Source organism: Lemur catta, chromosome 1 (assembly GCF_020740605.2).
Source record: "Lemur catta isolate mLemCat1 chromosome 1, mLemCat1.pri, whole genome shotgun sequence".
In the NCBI taxonomy this organism is placed as follows: domain Eukaryota; kingdom Metazoa; phylum Chordata; class Mammalia; order Primates; family Lemuridae; genus Lemur; species Lemur catta.
In genome coordinates, this window is record NC_059128.1 from 276,627,694 (window position 1) to 276,649,420 (window position 21,727).

Sequence of the window (21,727 nt, forward strand, 5' to 3'; positions counted from 1 at the left end):
TAAAAATAACAATTTCGCTGGAAAACAGTTAACGGTTCATTAACGTTTTTCTTTTATAACTTTAGGTAAATATTAACTATAGGTGATCTCAGAAAAGAAATAGTTGACTTTTTTTTTTGCTCTTTCAAAATCCCCTCGAAAATAAAATAAAGATGGGATTAGAATCTCAACACTTCTCTCAAATAAAAAATAGCCTTTGTGAGTAATGTAATATTTCTAAAATTACAATTCTAAAAATGTGATATTTCTAAAAGAATTATTTCTATTTTAAATGATCATTTAAATAAAAAAAAAATAGAGAAGGTATCCTGCTATAGTTCTGGACCAAATTGCTGCAGCTGGTACTTATGTCACAGGGATAGAGAACAATTTCAATGTAGAGTGACACGTATGTTCAAATAGCCTGCTATACACAGTCCAGTTTGGAACACTGGAATTTAATTAATCATTTTTCCCTCTGAAATGGCTTTGAGATTATATCGCTTTTGAAATCTAATTACTGTGGGGACGAGATTCCTTAGTTCTTCCACGACATCCTTCTTCCATGGGACTGTTTCCATGAGGTGCTGTGGTTAATGTGCAATTATTTTACTTTAAGTTCATAAATCAATTGTGCACCTCACAAGTAGCAAACTGAGAAAATTTTAAAATTAATCTTTTTTAAAATTTAGGGATGCTTAGTAAACATTTTACCTTCATAAAATTTTTGCATTACCACTGCTATAACAAAGGTAATAAACTGGGTGGTAACAGAAAGAAGCCAAGCTAGGTTTCTGTCTTTCTTTCTTTCTTTTTTTTTTTTAGAGAGTTGAGTAGAGTCATTTAATAACAGCAGAATGCACTGGTGGTAAATGATGTAGAACTGAAGGTATCATTTAAGGTTTCACTGGAATATTTTATATGGCATAACATTTACAATATGGAGAACTGCTTTTAAGTATATTTGAATCAGCAAAAAAGACTTAATTATTTGGCTAAATTATATCATAAGTTACATAGAGATATGCATAAATAAAAATCATATATATGAATATATGAATGTATATACTTTATAAAAAATATAATTTGGAATCTAACATACCATGAACGTCTCTAGAAGGATTCATTCCAAGTACGTATTCTGAAATAATAGAGAGTAGGAAAATAAAAATAATTGTATGAATATACTGACAGTAAACACCAAATTTACTGATAGTTAATGAATTTTTATTCTAATTGCAATAAATGCAAGTTTAAAAAACAAATTGTCCCCTAATTTTTTTTGCAAGCTCATTGTTTCTTACACTTTTTAGTACTAGATTTTTATAGCATAATTTTGACACAAAAATAATTTAAAAAGTAAATCATCAAATTAAAAATGAACTGTTACCTATGCACATGGTTTTATGTACCTTCAACCAAGTGCTAATACTGAATCTTTATCTATCATAGAATCACCTCTTTTAAACTCTATATGTTATGCAAATGTGATTTATTTAATGAAGCTCAAACATACATTTGGAAGATGTAGGAATGAATCAGAATTCAAAGTGAAATTAAAGCCCAACCCAAACTTAATGCAAAAACATTTGTGATCATTTACTTCCAATGATAGGACATTTTAGAAATATTCTCCCTTACTTGCTTTCCTTTACTTCTCTCTGCTAGGAGGGCAGATTATTAATATCAAAACCACTCATTCTTGAAATAACAGATGCTATCAATTATTATTGGAAATAATTTACCATACGAAAATTCCCAAACACAGATGACTTACTGTCTACCGCTACATGTACAGCTATGGGTAAACACATTAAGCAAAGTCATATGAAGCTGTTTCTCTTTCCTTTGAGTATCTACATGTAAAGCTGTGAATTTGAAAGTCATCAGCCTTATCTATTGGTAATGGTCAGCACTGAGTAACAAAGAGGAAATGCTATTATTCAAAGACAGAATTTGAGCATTTCAAATGCTGCAGACCTAGAGCTTTCAACTCCACTCCACAATATTCGTATAATATGGCTTTAAAAAAACTTTAAAAATAAGAAAGGAGGTGATTATTTTAGATTTCCAGACGCTATTTAAATAGTCAGGAGAACAAGATTTGCAGCTCTTTAGTCTTATATTTTTGCCAAAGCTAAAAGAGCAACTAAGATAATAAGGGGTTCTGAAGGACTGCCCCATGATGAAACGTTAAAGGAATTAAATATGTATATAGTCTCGAAGGAGCATCCAAAAAAAAAAATAAGATTGTGGTTTACAAGTACACGAAATGACTCCATAAAGATTTTTTTTTTTATAAAAAGAACAGGGCAGGGAAAGAATCATTTGCACTAACTATGAATGATAAGGTAAGAAATAACAAATGTATCCTGAAGTTAGGTAAGCTCAGTTTTCACAGGCATGGGGGTGGGGAGAATGCACAACAGTAAGATTGACTAGACAGCCAAGTTTATGCTAAAGAGACCCAGTGGAGCAAAACACCCTGGAAATTCTCTCCAGGGACCCCGAGCTTTTCCATGTCTGAGGCTGAGAAATCAGAGTATCGGAGTGGGAAAACAAGAGTTTATCTACACACCTAATATTTCAGCAATTCTGAGGAAAATGTCAAGATTTTTTTTTTTACCTCAAAACAAAGGCAAAAGTGAGTGGATTTTGAGAATATGCACGTTAGCTATTAAAAACCTCAGTTTTTTTTTGTATCAGTCAGTAGCCTTGAGAACACAGCCAACAAGATTAAACTGGGGCAGGGGTAGGAGGTGGAGGGTGGGAAGTTGGTGGGCAGGGGAGGTAGCACCTGTGTAGATTTGAAGTGCAACCTGACCTGTGAGAGAGGAGAGGTTGGTTGCATGTGCTCAGAACAGTGACCTCTGAACCGGGGAGCTCATCCTTCAGCACTTGGGCTCTCTCTCTCTCCCTCCCTCCTCCCCAACCCCCATTCCCCATAAATGCAATTATATCCAGGCAGTAGCCAAAGTGCTTTTACTTACTTTGCCTGATTTAATCCTTGCAACAACACCAGTAGTTACCCCCATTTTACAGATGAGAAACCTTACCCTTGGGACGTTTAGGAAACTTGCCCAAGATCAATTTGTGCTTGACCTCTACACACACCCTCACACACACTCACACTCACATACACACATGCACACACACACACAAGCACCCCTACATAGGGGTCCACATGCACGGTGAGCTGTGCTCCTTCTTGATCACAACTGTGTATTTTATGGGTATCCTTTGCAGAGTTCTGAAAAATTAACTCTGATCTCGTCACTCACTTTTACCCTCCCCTGTCTCACCATCTGCATCAGAAAATATCTCTGAAATTATTCACCATGCAAATCTCACATCTTTATGAGTAAATCCTAAAGTCATTTCTGGTCATCCACAGAGTTTGAGGAGCAGGTCAAGGTCCATCTGGCCAAGAGGCTTTTAAATTCATAATACATATAGAATGGCTTTCTAGCCTTTTCTGCCTCCTCTCATTCAAAGTTTCATCTTTAGGGCTTTTCTAGATAGGAAGTATTTGATTTGCCTGCCTTCAGCATTCTTCTAATGCTTCTTATGTACCAGGCAGTGTGCCGGGCTGCCTGGTGACAAAGAACAAACAGATGTGAGTAAAGAAGTATCATGGCTGTGACGCACACGTGTGCAGGGGCCGGGAAGCTGGTGGGAGGGGACTTAGGAAGAAGAGGGGCCGGCACTGCCTGTTGGGCTCAAGAAAGACTTCCTTCCTAGTACAGGGGATATTTGATTTGACTCTTGGAGGCTGGGTAGATTTTTAGGTGATTCGGAGAGCTGGAGGAAGGGCTTAGGGAGGTGAGGGTGGGGCAAGGAGAAGGCACCAAAGCCTTGGAAACTGGGAAGTAACATAATTAATGCATATTTTAGAAAAATAAGTCTGTCAAAGGTGCATAGGTGAACTGGAGGGGCTGAGGGGTAGGGAGTCACTGCAGCCATCAGACAAGGAATTGCAAGGATCTGAATCAAGGTAGAAGCAATAGCGGGGAAGAGGGGTAAGGGTGAGGAGGCGGAGCAGTCTCCCCCAGATCTGGCCACTAGTCACAGTAGAGACAACCAGAGCAGGTGGGTTTGGAGACAGACATCAGGCTTCAGCTTTGGATGTACAGAAAGAACTGAATTACTAGTGGGAAAGACCGGAATTCAGGGGTGAGGTCTCCTGTAGGAGTAGTGAGTTGAGCATCCTCAGAATAAGCGTGATAGCTTCAGAAGCTACAGAGACTGTGTCCCGTGAAAAGAGAGCATCCACGGGGCCTGAGATCATTGCCATTCCAGAGACGGGCAGAAGAAGAGGGAGCAACCAAGGAGCATGAGCTAGGAAGAAAAAGAGGAGAGAAGAGAGTCTTAGAAGCCAGACTTCTAAGAAGCTTAGAGGGAGCTTTGAGAGGAAGGAAAGCCATGGCCCAAAGGCCAACGAAGGGCCATGAGGACAAGGACTGAAAAGATTCCTTTGGATTTGTCTATAGGGAGAGCTGGCCGGGTAACCTTTGCCAGAGGAGATTCAGAGAAGTGGTAGCAGCAGAAATGGGGTGGAGAGTGGGGAAGTGGATGGGATACAGGGAAGGACAGGTAGGAGCTTGTTGGAGCAGGGAGGGAACAGGCAGGGTGGCAGGAGGATGGAAAGACCGAGGCTGAGAGGTGTGTGTATGTGCATTAGTGTGTGTGCATGTGTGTGTGTGTAAAATGGAAGAGACTGGGAAAATGGACATTTGCAATGTATGTTATACTGAAGCTCAAACTCATCAGCTCCTACCTCAAACCAGTTCTTTCTCTTGTTTTCTCCACTGCAACATCATTCTCCCAGTTTTCAGGCTTGGATCCATGAATTTATCTTTGACTTCAACCAATCTGTTGCCAATTCCTCTTTCTGGTGTCTTTGCTTGTTTATCCCTCTCCCTATTCCTGTTGCCGTCATTCCAGTTCAAGTTCTCATGCCCTCTCAGCAGATTTCTTGCAAAGGTCTCCTAAAAAGGAGTTCCCACTAATTTTCATCAGTACTTCCTGATGAAACTCCCGTACCACAGTTCTGCTGGCCGTGTCCCCCTATGGATCCTGAATTTGGTGCAAGCTGTTTAGCAGAGTCCTGCAGGAGTAAGGGCCACCCTCCCTGTCCTTATCTTGGAGGGGGGTCAGATCCCTCTGCTTCAGGTGAAATTCCCTCTCAGGGACCAAGCACACGCCTCCTCATGGCCTCCACATCTCTTGCCTGACTCTTGAACTATAACTCGCTTTGTGCTGTAGCTATTTGGATTTATTGGGGGGTGGGGTGGGTGAGAGGGAGGTGGTGGAACCACTCCTTCCTGGGCTTCAGGTTTCTATGTGGAACAACATTCCTTAGCATTAAACTCTGGACCTCTTTCTATGTCCTCATTCATCCTTCACCACAGAAGATTGAATTACCTGGTTAGTAGCTCTGGAAGCAGAAACCAGTTGTAGAAGGCAGAATCATAAAAGGAACTCCCCCAGATTTCCCACCCTAATCCCTGCCACTGTGAATATGATGAGATATCATGCTTTGGTTATGGTACATGGAAAAAAAGGGATTTTTCATATGTAATTAAGGTTACTAATCAGTTGGTTTTGAGTCAGCCAGTGGGGAGATTATCCTGATGGGCCTAATCTAATCCCAGGAGACCATTAAAAAGGGAGCGTTTGCTCAGGCTGGGGCAGAAGCGAAGTCAGCATTGTTGGCTGGAAGATGGAGCAGGCACTTGCAAGAATGAGAGAGCAGTGCTGACACGCTGAGGGTGGCCACTCGCTGACAGCCAGCAAGGAAATGGGACCAGCATCCTATGGCCGCATGGAACTGCATTCTGCCAACCACCTGTGTGAGCTCGGAAGTGGATTTCTCTCTAAAGCCTCCAAGTAACAGCTCAGCTTAGCCGACCTCTTGATTTTTGGCTTGTGAGATCCTGAGCAGAACATCCAGTTGAGTCCATTTGGACTTCTGACCTACAGAACTATGAGCTAATAAATGGGTGCTATTTAAGCTGCTAAGTTTGGTCATTTGCTAGTTTTTCAGCAATGGAAAACTAGTATACTGAGCCTGCTCTTCCCCTCCTCTTACTGTTTTTTGGCGGGGCACTGCCTGTGCATTGGTGAGTAGGTTTCCCTATTTCTGGGCTCAGTGCAAGAAGCCATGTACCTAAGCGATGTTCTCCAAATGCTCTATCAGTAATAAAACTGATATTTTGATCTCTGTCTGTTTGACTCCTTCCTCTATCTCATGGTTGGTTCTGGATCTTTGGGGAGTAGGGATGTCTTTTATGGGCCCCCTCAGAGCCCACTATATAATTGTCTTACTCTCTTCTGATTCACTCTTACCCCACACAAACCACACGACCACTGGATTTTGAACACCTTGCTGGTGAGGCGATGTTTTACTCATCTTTAAATTCCCAAGGCAGCACTGCACAAATCGAATGTGTGTCAGAAGCCCCTGGGGGTCTTGCTGGCTGCATATTCTGACTCAGCAGTTCTGGGGAGGGGCCTGCCATTCTACATTTCCAATAAACCCCCAGAGATGCCACTGCTACTGCTGGGCCTGGTCTTCACTCAGAGGGGGCAGGGTCCCAGTATACTGCCCAGGCTTTAGCAAAAACTGTTTCCAGAACACACTAGCCTACAGCATCTAAAAGGGTTCCGCAACCAACATTTCAAAATACAAACTGATGGCAAAACTATCTCTAATTGGACTTTGTAAGATGATGTTATGGACTGAATGTTTGTGTCGCTCTAGAATTCTTATGTTGAAGCCCTAATCCCCAATGTGATGGTATTAGGAGTGAGGCATTTGGGAGACAATTAGATTATGACGAGGTCTTGAGGGTGGGGTCCTCTTGATGGGGTTAGTGTCATTATAAGAAGAAACTAGATTGATCTCTGTGTGTGTGTGTCTCTCTCTTTCCTTCTTTCTCTCTCTCTTTCTCCCTCCTCCTGCCACATGAGGATGTAGCAAGAAGGCAACCATGTGCAAGCCAGGAGGAAGGCCCTCTCCAGAACCCAACCATGCTGGCACCTTGATCTCACACTTCTGGCCTCCAGAACTGTGAGAAATAAAGGTCTGTTGTTTAAGCCACCCACTCTGTGGCAATTTGTTACAGCAGCCAGAACAAACTACCGCCATGACATTACTAACAAGTATGATGATAGAAGCCACCAGGGCATATTCTATCAGGTCTCAAGCTGAGTGCTTTGCATACATTATCCCGTCTGACCCACCAGCTGTGAGTGGTCCACGACTCCCGTTCACTTTGCAACTGAAAAAACTAAGATTGGGGGATTGGCCCATTTTGAGTCCATGCAGTTTGCCTCTGGAGTGCCCAGTTGTAACCAGCAAGCTATTAATAAGTCACCTTTCAAGATGGCTCACATCATTATATTACCAGTCCAATTTCTTTATCAGATTTTGACAAGTTGCCTTTAAACCCTGTGGATATTATTTCTTATTCCAGAACAGCACCATCCAATAGAAATATAATTCGAGTCATATATGTAATTTAAAATTTTCTGATAGCAGCATTAATAAGTAAAAAGAAATGGGTGAAATTAATATTTTAATAATAGGTTTTATTTAACCCAATCTATTAAAAACATTGTCAGTTGCATATGGAATTGATATAAAAGTTACGAATGAGATATTTTACTTTTTTTTTTTTGGTGCTAAGTCTTTGAAATCCTGCATGTTTTTTACATTTGCAGCACATCTCAATTTGCTTTAGCCACATTGCAAGTGGTCAAGAGTTACTTGCAGCTAGTGGCTAGGACATTGGGCAGTGCAGTTCTGTAGTGACTACTCAAAACACAATTCATCCTGAATAGCAATGTTGCGTGGATTTTGTTAGTGCTTGAGTGAGTCCTGTTTTTAACCTGCTATTAGTGAAAACTATTAAATACCACATCTTTCTTGACTCATATTTTCCCTCTGAGCTGTCCCGAAGCAAAGTTCAGCAATTTTATTACAGCATCACTTGATTGACTCAAAGGCGGAAGAATATCCATACACAGTGACAACTGAATTGCAAAGACCTACTAACCACTGTCAACACCACTAATGCATTTTACAGCCACCAATGAGCCACAAGTTAATCTGGTGCATTGTTCATTTCCACTTAACATTCACCGGCCACGGATGGCTCAGCCTGTAAAACGGTGCTTCGGTTTCTGTAAGCTCTGAAACATTATTACAAAAGCACCTCTTGTCCCTTTCCTTTCCGGTATAACTAGTTTCCTATGAAACTCATCTGAGGGATTTTTAAATATAGGCAATATGAAACAGAATTGGAAGTGCTATTTTTAATAGATCGTGGTTTTGAAATAGAATTGCCAAGTGGCTAATGTTAAAATTCAACCTTGTCATTAATTCTGTTTTTTCCATGTTCACCCAATTAATGAGATTTGACTGTGCATTGTATTACGAAATAATAGCCTAAAAATCATACGGTGTACACCATAGTCTAATTCCTTTAGAATAAACAGCTATAAGATTCATCATTATTGTTACAACAGTTAGTACCTCAAATTGGTGCTTTTTTCACTGAAATAAAAATTTTCCTGTTTAGGATCCCATATAGACGATAGAGAAATTTCCCATAAATACAGCAGAATTCCTTACAGAGGATAAGCCTGAGCTAGATTTTGGGTGCCAAAGTACCCATCTGTTATGGTCATAGGAAGTCTACTCAAGAATCAAGAATAGGAAGTGTAGGTAATCTGTGAAGGAATTGCCCAGATATTTTTATTGGTCAATTAAATAATAAATTGACAAATATTAGCCTTAGAGTATTTTATAGGCACTCAGATAAGAAGGCAAATACTTTCATTTTAATCCTGCTATCTTCATATTTGGAAAACAGATTTTTATATGAAATCGTGGGCTAAGACTATCACTATCCTGCTTTCTTGTGAGGTCATGGAATTATAGTACACCAGAAAAGCTTTAAAATTTCATGTTGTAGCATTAAAAAAAGCTAGAAAAAGTCAGCAACAATAGAAATAACAATCCTCTTCTCTAATTACATAATCCTATTTTCTAAATTTCATAGAACTGCTAAAATAAAGCATTGTGATGGTTTCATATTTTCAGATTATATAATTGATATTCAAGAAATAATAACGTTTTTATGGATAATGCACCCTACACTGAAACGGAATATTAAACATTTTTGTGGAGACTTCTCATAAAACCTCACTGTCAAGTTTTCAATCAAATAATAGTTAAGTCAGATTTAAACTTTTTGACATGATTGCTTTGGACTTACTAAGAAAAATGTTACAATTTAAATCTATTTTCTGAAAAAATGAAGCAAATTTTGCTACCTTTTTTGAGTAAATAAATGGTGCTAATTCTATGTAGTTCACCTCATTTTGAGAGATAGAAAGAGTGAAAAGAATTTTTAATAAAATTAAACAAAAACATCTGAAAAATAGATGGTACTTGATAGTTGATTTTTGGTTTATGCTTATCTGTGCAATGAAAGCAATATACAGAGATCATCCAAAAATTATTAAAAATAATTAAAGCATACGAACAACACTGGAAAAATTTTATCCCATATTTTTGCAGAGTAGGTAGTTTTAAAAAAATAGCCAGAGCAAAGGAATAGATGATTGCCCAAACATGACCACAAATGAGCCCCCAAATGAATCCTGGTTCATTCCTAGTTGAACCACTGACCAACTTAGTGACAGTAAATAACACACTCCCATTTTTTTCTTCTTCTCTGGTTACCTTAATTTAAATGCATATGAGGATACGCATTTTAAGGAGAATTTCAAATGCATTATTGGTTAATACAGCACTCTTGGGTAAGTTTTCAAGAGGAAACTGCAGCAAATCTTTATACAAATGTAGATTTTAATAATTTTTAAAAAATATTTAACTTTAAGAAATTCTGTAATTGTCAAGTTCTTGATTTAGGGAACATCTCACTTTTTGGAGGAAAATATTTTAGGTCAAGTCTTTTTCCTTAACACAGACATTGTATAATTTCTAAAGGAAAAAGTATTTTTGTTTAGCAGCTTCTCTTTCACCAAAGCACCAAATAATGAAGTGGACTTTTAAGGAGTAAAGAAGGGAACTTTACCAAATGTGCCAACGAGGGCTCCACTTTTAGTCTGCAAACAGCACACCCGGCATGTGGGAGCTGAGCTGTCGAGTTGATTGGGCTCCTGATTCAGCTGAATGATGGCCTAATGGTGCCCAGAAACGGTGCCTGGTGAACTCCCTCTAGGAGACCTGCACAACCGTGTCCCTTATTTCGCGCACTACTCTGAAGATCATTATTTAACACTGGAAAACTGAACAGTGACATGAAGTGAAGTGCAAGAGGTAGGTGTTTTTTCCCCCTCACTAACCATGCTCACAAGAGAATTCATTTCTTTTCTTTCTGCCTCAGGCGCATAGAGGCTGGCAATTTTCATTTTGCTACTGGAATGATCCCCCACTATCCTTCCCAATTAGAGTGGAAATGGATTTACACTTCAGGTTAACCCCTTTGTTACTAGGAATGAGAAAGAAATAAAGTTACATGCAAGCTTTATTTTCACTTTTGTGTATGATATATTTTTCTGATCGTGATAAACATAAGTTTGACTAATCATACTCTCCCCAAAAGACATTCCCTTGGAGACATGATGCTGCTTTAAGGTAATATAGCAAAAGCCTCTTTAATCAGAATGTTATTCTGTTAACTTGTCATCTTTATATTTAAAGTGTTCTAGAATCCTTGTGAGTCAAATTAGGAAATTCAGACACAAAGTAGGAAATTATACTGAAGGAACTCCCCCACACACATTAATTCCTCATTAGAGAGAAGGGATACAGCAGAAGTAGAATATTGTCTTGGTTTTTACTAAGCTTGAAATATCTGGATCTAAAAAAAGGTGTAGATAGGTATCTAGAAAATGCTGAATCATCTGAAATTTATCAAGTAGTTCCTTCACTATCCCCCAGATCCTAAAAATTATTAAAACTTCTATAGAAAAAACATTCTCACTTTATTGAATCTTTAAGATTTTGGAATGTTGAAGTTTAAAGTACATATACCTCAAGTTACTCCTCAGTAGCAACCTATGAGACCAGAATCTCCTCTCTGCTGCAGGTCTGTTTATTTTGCTATGAACAAAAGAGAAGAACAAAAGTATTCCTGAAAAAAACTATATTCCCCTCTGAGACGAATTTCTGGATCTTCAGAAGTAATTATGGCTCTTTTCTATTTTTTGAAAAGCAAACTAATATATATGTATATATGCAATTGGCTTAGTAAGTCAAAGACATAGCTTATCATGCTAGGAACAGCCTAGATAGCAGAACAGCAGCTGATGGATGCATTGGATTTTGGTTATGTGGGTTTTGACAGGTTTGGAGGTTCTCAAAGACAAGAGACTGGGTTGTTTGGCTTCTGGGCATTCATCAAGACTTCCTAGTCTCTTGGAATTCAAGCTATGGAATTCATTTCTCAAAAGTGAAAGCCTTATTTATGCTAATGTGGTTACGATGCCTGGGCAAATTTTAGTGGGTGAATAATAGTGGTCTCTAACATTTACTAAACTACTCCGTGCTTCGGACATTGTGGCAAAAGCTTTCCATACATCATCTCATTTATTCCTCTTGCGAATACCGTTAAGTTAGGAACTATTATCTCCCAAGGTTTAAGGAGGTTAAACAACTTCCCCAAGGCCACATAGAGACAGAATAGTGAAAGTAAAAATGTGACCCCATCGGTGCACAGAGTAGACAATCCTTGAATGGCATGCATTTTAAAAAACAATTCTGTTCTTCATATACCTTATTGAAGAAGTTTCATAGATGACGACTTTCCAAAAGGCCTGCTTTTGCTTCTGAAGGGCAGCCCCTCACCAGTGCAAGAGGATTTGCAAGCAGCCCACTGTAGAGTATAGCACAAGGAAGTGAGTTGCTTTAGGAACACAGAACCCAGATAGATGGTTAAATATTTCAATGACTTTTCCAGGATGGTACTTAAGAAGCAGAGCCCATCTCAATTTGGGTTTGAGCCCATGGCCTTCTGGTTTAAATATAAAATGCATTAAAGCTCTTTATTTAGAGAGCCGTATGCCCTTTTAAGGGAGCAGCCCCAATTCTCCTTCTGACTTTAGTGGGAGTACAATGCAAATAGGTGTCTTGATATTGTCATTAGCATTCATTATTTATGAGGACAGGATGGTGTATTCAAAGCCATCCAGGAGGGTCATGTGCCACCTGTAGGGAAAAACTTGACTTTAAGAACAGAACTTCCCTACAGCCCCGGGGGGCTCTTGGCAGAAAGGGACAACCAGGACAGGAGAATCCCAGTCAACATTCACCTGCAGGCAGGGGCCGTGGAGAAGTAGATCTCTACTTCCAACCTAGCAAAAAGCAGAGGTGTGCTGCCACGTGAAAAGCGTTTAAACAGTGACTTCTAAACCAGAGGTTGTGATCCATTAACTGGTTGTTAATTAATAATAATAATACTAATGACAAAAGAAAGGGAAGAAGAAGAAATAGAACAGAATAACTGGAAAACAGAATGCTTCGGAAGCATTAAGGGCAAGTCCCACTTCTTGAAGCTCTTTTCTGACTGCAACATTAACCCCTTGAGTCACGGCACACAATTTCCTTCTTACTGTTGCTTGCTATTTAAAAAAGTTTGAAAGCCTCTGGCTTAAAATGTCTTTTTTTTCCTTAGTACTCATTTTGTTACTTGCCTTGGTGTGTGGCTCTCTGTGGTTCTCCACAGGTCTCCTAACCTTTCTGTGCCTCAGTTTCATCCTTTGCCAAATCTAAAACCTTGCCAGTTTTAAAAAGTTATCGAGAAGACCATATTGAATCCTTACTGTGGAACCACTTTGAAAAGCTAAACACGGTCATCAAAGGTGAAGGATTGTTATGAAATAAATCAGAGTGAAGCTGTGTTGAAGGTCCATCCTTCTGTGGCATAGCATGAAATTCTTTTCTTTTCGAGGTGAAAAGATTCTTAGGAAACACTTCACACAAGCCATTTATTTTATAGAGGAAAAAGAAGCCTCTAAAAAATGAGTGGCTTTTCCAAGCTCCTGAAAGTGGCCAATCTAGGACCCCCTAACCTATACAAATTAGTGTTCTCTCCCCCTAGACAGCTACTTCTCCAACAGCCGTTTTGCTACTTCTTAAAAAAAAAAATGGAGGGTCTTGTGAAGTTTTATTTATAGAAAATTTACAACTCATAAAAAGCTAAATTGATTTCTTCCCTTTCAAAGTGGCTTCCTGATTGCAATCACATAAATTAAGCTCCAGCCCCAGGGAAGTCACAGAAACTGAGTAATAACACATCTCCAAGAGGAGATACCAAGAACTCTTTTCTGGGTCGTTTTGCTGTTCGTGATATGAGACAGACAGTTGCTGTGGGTGTCATCAAAGCGGTGGACAAGAAGGCTGCTGGAGCTGGCAAGGTCACCAAATCTGCCCAGAAAGCTCAGAAGGCTAAATGAATATTATCCCTAATACCTGCCACCCCACTTTTAAACGGTGGAAGAACAGTTTCAGAACTGTTTGTTTCAATTGGCCATTTAAGTTTAATAGTAAAAGACTGGTTGTTAATAACAATGCATCGTAAAACCTTCAGGAGGAAAAGAAAATGTTTTGTGGACCACTTTTGTTTCTTTTTGTGTGGCAGTTTTAAGTTATTAGTTTTTAAACTCAGTACTTTTTAATGGAAACAACTTGACCAAAAATCTGTCACAGAATTTTGAGACCCATTAAAACAAAGTTTAATGAGAAAAAAAAAAAAAAAAATTCTCAAGAAATAATGCAATAAGATGCAAAGAGTAAATACTACTAATCTCCTGCCTGAAATGTCAATCAGGAAGGCATTTTTAAACTGTATTGGAAAGGAATGTTTCCCCCCTTTAATGGTCTAAACTGAAAGTAAGGGGAGAACCAAAAAATGTCCCCCAAAATGTCCTATTTGTCTCTCCGGGGCGAACAGTGCTACAAAACACAGTCCTGGATGATACAGCAAGGTCGTTGCTCAATTTTATGTTGTAACACTATTTTAACTGTCACTGAGAGCTGGGATAGCAAATATTGCATCAACTCCTCTGCAAGGTGTTTCCTGGGCTTTGTAGACAGGGGCTCGGGGGAGGTGCGATCTCTATTCTTGTGAAGGCCAGATAAAGCCTTCTGCCCCCAGCCACTATCTTGTGGAGCTGAAGCTGTAGATAACACACTTTCACACCCTGCTGCCCAAGTCCTGCTTTCCCAATTTGTAGGTCTTTATTGCTAAAGTCCTTTGTGTTTGTTTTATCAGACACACTTTATCACCCTCCTCCAAACCCGCCCTTTGTCAAAGTCAGCCTTCGAACTTCTTTTGCATATACATAGAATGGGACCAATGATTCAGGATATGTGAAAGACTTATTTTATAATTCTAAAGAAAGAGGAAGAGAAGCATGGACATTTCTGCTGTAATGTATCTTCTTGGGGCTGGTGTGTATTTATGTGTGTGTGTGCTGGGGGGGCGGGTAAGATGTATAATCTTATTTATCCTTAGGGCAGAGTGCAATAGATGATCCTATATAAATATTTTATGCCTCTTGATTTTGCACAAATTAAAACTGAATCCTGGGGTAGTGCAAAAATGCTAAGGATCAGTTTGTCTTGGATTACATCAAAGACCCCATTGTGGAGGGGGCTGACTTCGGGTTTGATCCATGGAGCTCCCTGTGTTGACAGTGCACCTGGCCGACTGTTCCCTCCCTTAGGCAGTTTGTGGTCGGACCATAGCTAGGGCCTCAGTAAGACTCCTGCTTTGCTCTCACTTGATAGAGTGATCATCTCTGGAACTGAATGTCAATCTTTGCACGAGGAATTAGTGCTTGCTCATATGACTTATATCTTCTTAATGTGGAAAACACATGGAATCTATCTGGAGCACATCAGATAGGTTTATAACTTCTTCCCCCCCTTTTCATTTTTTTCTTTGCATGTCTTACATCAAATCCTATGCTGAAACTGTGAAAATAGGACTGGGAAGAAGGGAGATGGGGATGGATGAGGAAGGTGGTGGTCTTCCCTTCTCTGGGTATGGACACAACTTCTTAATGCAGCTCATGTGTTACTGCAAACACAGAGAATTGCTCTCTTAGGGAAACCATATCACCTTTCCTTAAAAATTAAAAAAAAAAAAAAAAGATGGTGCTCTGTTTGGTGACCTGTAGTTCTCAGGGAAGGTATGGAGAGTGGTGACTTTTTCAGGCAGACTCGCCTTGGGTAGGTCCCCTGGGTCTCTGGCACCAGCAGGGCCATGTTCCTTGAGTAGAGATGAGCTTGTTTCATTGTCACAAAGTACAGAGGAGCAAGATTAAAGCTCATTTTCAGGATTCTGGATTCTCTCACCAAATTTCCTCTGTTCACATCATGTCTTCATTGTCCTCTCCTCCTTCTCCTCTTTCTCCTTCTTCTTTTCTTTCCTTTCTATCACCTGCCAGGTCGTCAACGGGCTGCCCGGCAGTGTCTCGTGGTGGGAGGAACTCCCACAGGCCAGCGTGGCCACTGAAACAAGCCAATCAGTTCAAGTTTTTAGAAAGTCAAGGGTTGCATAAACTGGCTCTGAAATCTCTAGCTGCAACGCTGGCCATGTTCATGTTCAGCACCCTCTACCCTCTTCCCCGGGGCAACAGAGTCGGCATTTGCTGGGCTGAGTCGCTGCGTGGCTCCCGGTGTCCACAGTGTCTGGCAGGTGGGCAAAGGGCTATCACTTCCTTTGCTGTCCCGCCTTCTCCCCACTGACTGGGGCGCTCAGGACTCTCCCAGGTCCTATTTTTCTCCTTTTTGTAATTTCCTGATTGAATCTTCAGCGATGGAGATAATTTTCAGAACTTTTTTTTTTTTTTTGGTAGAGAATGCGTTTAAGGCTTCTGGGAACCAAGAACACATGAACTGTCTTTCCTAAGTCAAGAACTGAATAATGACAGCTGAATGCAGAGGGAAAGGCCGCCCTCACCCTTTGTCCTGTCCCTCACTAGCCCTGGACACGAGGATGAGGGAGGAAACCCTGCCATTGTCCTGGGTGTGCCACACAGAGTCCTCTCTGGACGCTGGACAGGGGCCAGATGCTACCCTCTGAGTGGACGCCGCCCTGAGTCCTCACCCGGGCTGTCACCGTGCCTGGGGTGGCTTGCTCCTTAATTGCAAGCCATTCAGGACTCCCAATGCTCATGATGGCGTTTTATTTAAATATGGCATAATATTTCAGAACAAGGCCCACAAAGAGGGCACAGAAAGCATTTGTTGGGGTCCACTGGAGATGCTATCCGCTTGGGTGGGGGAGGGGTTGTTTCCTGACTTTGGCTCTTCAAGCTGCTCCTAGGGGTGGTACAGGACCCAGGAGTTAAAGAGTAGGTGCTCAATAAATGTTTGCTGAAAAAAGTGGGTGAAAATCAGCATCAATAATATATTCACAGGGATAGTGCAAGGAGTAAAGGCAATATTAACAATAGCAGCCACCACTGTCTATTGCAGGAAGAACCTAGTACCAGACACCTTGGATACAGCGACCCTGGATGGGGTTCTTACATGATAGGAGATCTGTCAAGGTTGGGTACCTGACTGTCATGTTCCAACCCACACTTGGACAGAGGAGTGGCCAGCAGTCTGCTCAGTGTTGGAGTTGGGTGGGGAGAAAGAGGAACAGTCTCTGCAGCCAGCCCCACTGGGGGGCTAGTGTCGCCTCCCTGCGCTACAGTGGCCCCTGGCCGTTCTTCCAGTTCTGCTCTTGCCCCGTTGCAGTCAAGTAGCTAGAGAGCAAGGAAAATTGGATCATGTCTCTCCTCCACCTAAGCCTTCTCTGAGGGCCTTCCAGGGCACTCAGAATTCCGGACACTGGATAAACTGGCCCAGCCCATCCCCTCGAGCTGGGAGCCTCTGGGTCCCTCAGCTTGCTCTGCCATGGCCTCTGTCTGGCCTTGAGACACACTAAGCCTTTCCTGCCTCAGGACTTTTTCACATGCTTTCCTCTGCCTGGACCAGTATCATCTATTAAAGTAATGGCTAAAGTAGCCCCACTCCCTGCCCCTGTGCCATCACTGCTGTCACATCACACACACTGATTTATTTTGACCATTGCTTTTGTCTTATTTAATTTCTGTGTTTATTTTTTTGTTTTCCTCCTCCATCCTCCAAGTGACAGGTTGGGTGGATGTAGTGAGGGGGCGGCTTTGTCCTTCTCTCTGCTCAGCATGAAGAAAGGTGAATAAATGAATGAGTGAACCAATGACAATGAACTCCAGCTGCCACCTCCTCCACCTGTTCGTGCCCTGAGGCAGCTCACGTCTCCAAGAAAGGGCATAACTACATCTAGGCATTGAGCGGTGAAAAAATATATTTCCCTTTTGGTACTTGCTCTGTTTTCACTGGGTCATGGTAAAGCTAGAACTCAGGAAACCTTCACTCTTCCTCTCTGTTTTGGGACTCTCTTGGTGCCTTGAGGGCTTTGGAGGTTGATGCAGTCAACAACCTAAGAAACCACCTCAGACCGCATCTGAGTTTCGGACACAGTGATACCACACTGGCCAGCAAGACAAGAGGCCTCTTCCTCACACATTGCTGCCCCTGCTTTGGTTATGCAAATAGATGGTTTTTCTCATTTGGATGGTAACATTCATGGCCAAATAAAAACCAAAGAAACACAAGGAAGACTCATCTGTATAGTCCCCTCTGTCACCTTGCCCTGGCCTCCTCCCCTCTTCTGACAACTAGAGATGACAATTTCCCCACTTTCCTAGGCTTTGGGGTTCAGGCTGGCTCAGGGTGGGAAGGGATCTCTTTGCGTTTGGGGAACACACATCTGATGCCGAGCTGAAACTCCAGGTCAGTCCTGGAATTGTTTCCAGAGATGTAGGACATGTGTGATGATATACAGGCTACGTGTGGATGAATAGTGATTGGATCTGAGGTGAACATTCCAAGTCGATGCAAACCAGGGTGTGAGGAGAAACCCCCACCCCGGGGGGCTTCACCAGACCAGACCAGTCTAGTTTGGAAATGGCAGGAGAAGAGAGCTGTGGCTTTGCTTGAACTTTCTCTGGGATGATCAGGGCTCAGGGAAAAGAAGAAACCCATCAGCTTCACAAGTGAATGGAGAAGTGTAGAGGGAGTAGATTTTCTGCAATGATAGTGCATATGTTGGCAAACCTGGGACAGGAGTGCCATCTTTGGGGATCTGCATCTGCCAGGCATCACGCATCTTAAGCCTTGTCACCTTCTCTTTGCTTTTCCCCCCTTCAGCCTTACACTAATTTCAATTAAGATTCAACTTAGAATGTATATTTTGCACCATCCTATGCCACAGGGTTTCAGTCTGGGGTGGGCATAGGGACCCTTTCCGTTGTATTCTTTAATAATTCACGTGGCAGCATCATAGGGATACTCTTAACTGCTTCTTAAAAGTAATTAATTGATTTTCTGACATATCAGTTAACAATGTACTACCCTGACACAAAGTTGTGCTTGGGCTCTTGATTGGACTGAGGGCTGTATGGATTAAATTCAGCCCAGAGTTTAGCTTAGGAGACTCTAAAAATATGCCTCTATAAAAGGAAAGGCTTTTCACATGGAGCGTTGTCTAAAAATCTAAACCATATGTCCTTCCCTGGGCTGTCAATGGGGTAAAATATCGGTTCCAGCGTGTGTAGCTGCTTCGACGTCAAACATCCAGGAGGCATGAAATAACCTACTGTTACTCAACACGGTCAATACTCTGGATTAAAGTCTCCCAGGCTGTGCTGAGGGAATTCTCTCTCAGTGTGAAACAGGGGAAACTCCATCAAAACACGGCTTGCTAAGGACGCTGGGCAGAAGGCAGATACCAGCTCTGTACTGAGAGTGGTTTTCTCCTGGTAGGCAGGCTCTTCTTGTAGCTGAGTTTGCAAGGTCCATTCACTGATGTCCGACATAGAAGAAGTATGCACAGGGAGGATTCCCGTCAACAAAGCAGACTTTATTAATGGGGACATTAAGACACAGATTAGTTAAGTGGCTTGCCCTAGGTCGTGCCCCAAGTCAGTGGAGCGTTGGAAACAAAAACTTCCTGACATCTTGGTTTCTGTAGGGATTTGTGTGACAATTCTGGGATGAGGGTGGTATTGTACCTGCCAGGAAGTCACCATGTATATTTCAAGACCTACTACTGTACCCAAAATATGAAACTCCTTACAGGAAATTTCAGGGGAGCAGCATTTCTTCCCCATTCCGAGGCTGTTTCCTGCCACACGGAGTGCAGGGGACTAACACTTTGGCCTCTCTGCCCTTCACGTGGTCAGCCGGGGAGTTTGGGAGAAGGAAGTGGCAGATTGGGGAACTCGGCCCCCTCCTTCCTCCCTCCCCTGGGGCCAGTGCCTGCAGGAAGCAGACATCTGTCTCTTGTCTTCGTGGGGCATGGTTTGAGCGGGTTCAGCTGTGCAAGACAAGACAGTGAGTCCAGCTTTGGGAAGCCCGTGTCACCACACGTTGGAGCCCCATCCTGTGGCCTGGCTTCAAGCTGGCACGTCCATGTGCATGTGTCCCACTTCCTTTTGTCTATCTCAGGACTTATTCGAACCTCAAGATGGCTGCCATTGTTGGAGGTCCTTCCATCTGAGCGTAAAGCTAGGACTCTTGGTGCTGACAGAACAAGCCCACTTGAACTTGACATGCTGTGAACAGAGGCCTCGCTTCCCGGCTGTGTTCCTTACCCCGGGCTGGTCATTTCCTTTCAGTTTCCTGAACTACGGCATGGGAGTAGTGATTCCTCCTTTATAGCACTGTTCTGAGGACTCAGTGAAATAGTCTGTGAGACAACTTTTAGACTGTGTTTACCTGGAAGTTGCCTAATTAATGCGACTTGAACTATATTTGATTGCAAAGTGCCAGAAGAAAGATGTGGAAGAAGTGTTTAAAAACCTTAAAACATTTACATATTGTGCTATTTTACTTTTTAGTATTTTGAGACCTTAATATTTTGAGACCTATAGGAGGAAAATGGAAGAATTAATGTCTACATGGAGAGAAGGGAGTGAACCCTTTAAGAGGAAGAAGAGAGGTAGGAAACACCTCACAGGTAGAGCCAAGCTCAAAACTGGTCTGGTCCCACTGAGAATGGTGGGTGACATCCCTTTGACAGTTGTTTGCATTTACTGTTCCTTCCCCCTTGCTTAGCCCAGACCCACATGGGCATAAAGACCCACGTTCATGGTATCTGCTTTAATTGCATAGAACACATAGAACACTTGTTCTATGAGTCTAAAAGCAGAAAGGCACTTAAAAATTATGTGAAGAATCATCATATGTATTCCAAATATACAATATTCTTATTGGTAATCATATGACTACTGTGATCGTGTCTATTACCATATTTGTTTTCTCTTGGCAAAGTGGAAGGTGTAGTCAGGAGAGAGAAATAAGTGCAGGAGATCAATAATATTTGGGTGACTCATTTCAGAATTGTCTTCAAATTTTAACACTTCCAAATTCTATTTTTCTAGGACATTGTTATTTTGCTGAGATAGAGAATAAAAGTTAATATTATAAAAATATGAAAAAAAGTATTCTTGGGGGTCTGAAGGGTTGAATATCAACAGCCTATAGTGGTAGGCAAGCTTCCTGATTTTGGAAGTGAAAAGCTTTTATCCAGAGATATGGGTTGGCTTCTTTACTTTTTAAAAATATGGTAACAAGAGATCCAAGGCAGATTCAATAATGCATATTCTGAAAGTTATTTAGGTTAAGAATAGAAAAGGTTTTTTTTTTTTTTTTTTTTTTTTTTGTGAAGGGGCAGTGGAGAAATAGACATGAATTATTTACCATGGTTCTAGAGATGGAAGGAAGCCTCCAGATTTTGCCCAAGTCACTGATTGATTTTCTGACACAACAAGTGAAACAGAACTGGAGTGGAGAGTTGGTGTTGCGTGTGAGATACATGATTTCCTGTTAAATGCAGAGCTGCATTTCAGTAGCTAGAAGTTTGTGTTTCAGGGGTGGGAGAAAAGCAGGTGATCTTTACCTTATAATTAATGCACCCTGTAAAGTTCTCGAAGAAAACAACAAAATATGAATTCAATAATGCAAACATTTCCCACGTGCAAAGTCCTATCCTGGACATTTTCGGGTAGTAAAATGTGATCAAAGCATGGTCCCTAACCCTTAACAAATGCACGGTCTACTGGGGGTGGCAGATTGGTCACCAAATACTGACAGTCCCATGTAGATGGCAATGAATGTGATGATGGAGGTATAAGCCAAGTGTCACAGGGGCACAGGAAAGGGGAGAAATGAGTCTCATCTGGAAGGGCTGGGGGAACTTGGAAGAGATGATGAGTGGATTGAGTCTGGAAGCAGTGTAGGGTCTGGACAAGGGAAAATGGGAAAGGAATTTGAAATAGCTCACATGACATGAGCAAAGCCAAGGAAGAGGGAGAGCACAGGGATGCCACGGAACGGGCACATGTTAGTTGCCGCTGCAGCACACACCGGCATTGGGAGAGAGGGCCCAGGCAGGACTAGAAGGGGAGGGAGCCCCAGGACGGGGTGGCACTTACTGAACTGCCAGGGCCCGAGTCAATCCTTTATGCATGTTATCTAATTTTGTGCTCACAGCAACTCTTTGGGAAGGGCACCATGATTATTCTAACTTTATAAATAAAATAGCAGGTGTATGAAGGGTTAGTAATACCCCAAGGCCGTGCAGCCAGTAAGTGGCAGGACCTAAACTCA

At 41.6% G+C, this 21,727-nt stretch overlaps 1 protein-coding gene across 3 annotated transcripts in view; it reads right to left on the reverse strand.

Moving 5' to 3' along the window:
- RUNX1 (RUNX family transcription factor 1) overlaps positions 1-21,727 on the reverse strand; it is a 238,748-nt gene that overhangs the window by 96,047 nt on the left and 120,974 nt on the right. For 2 of the 3 annotated variants that reach the window (XM_045540612.1, XM_045540610.1), the window contains exon 3: positions 1,082-1,120. The exons of the other annotated variant lie outside the window; for it this stretch is intronic. In XM_045540612.1, coding sequence (XP_045396568.1) covers positions 1,082-1,120 — 39 coding nt within the window. The remainder of the gene's footprint in view (positions 1-1,081; positions 1,121-21,727) is intronic. 3 annotated transcript variants of the gene reach the window in all.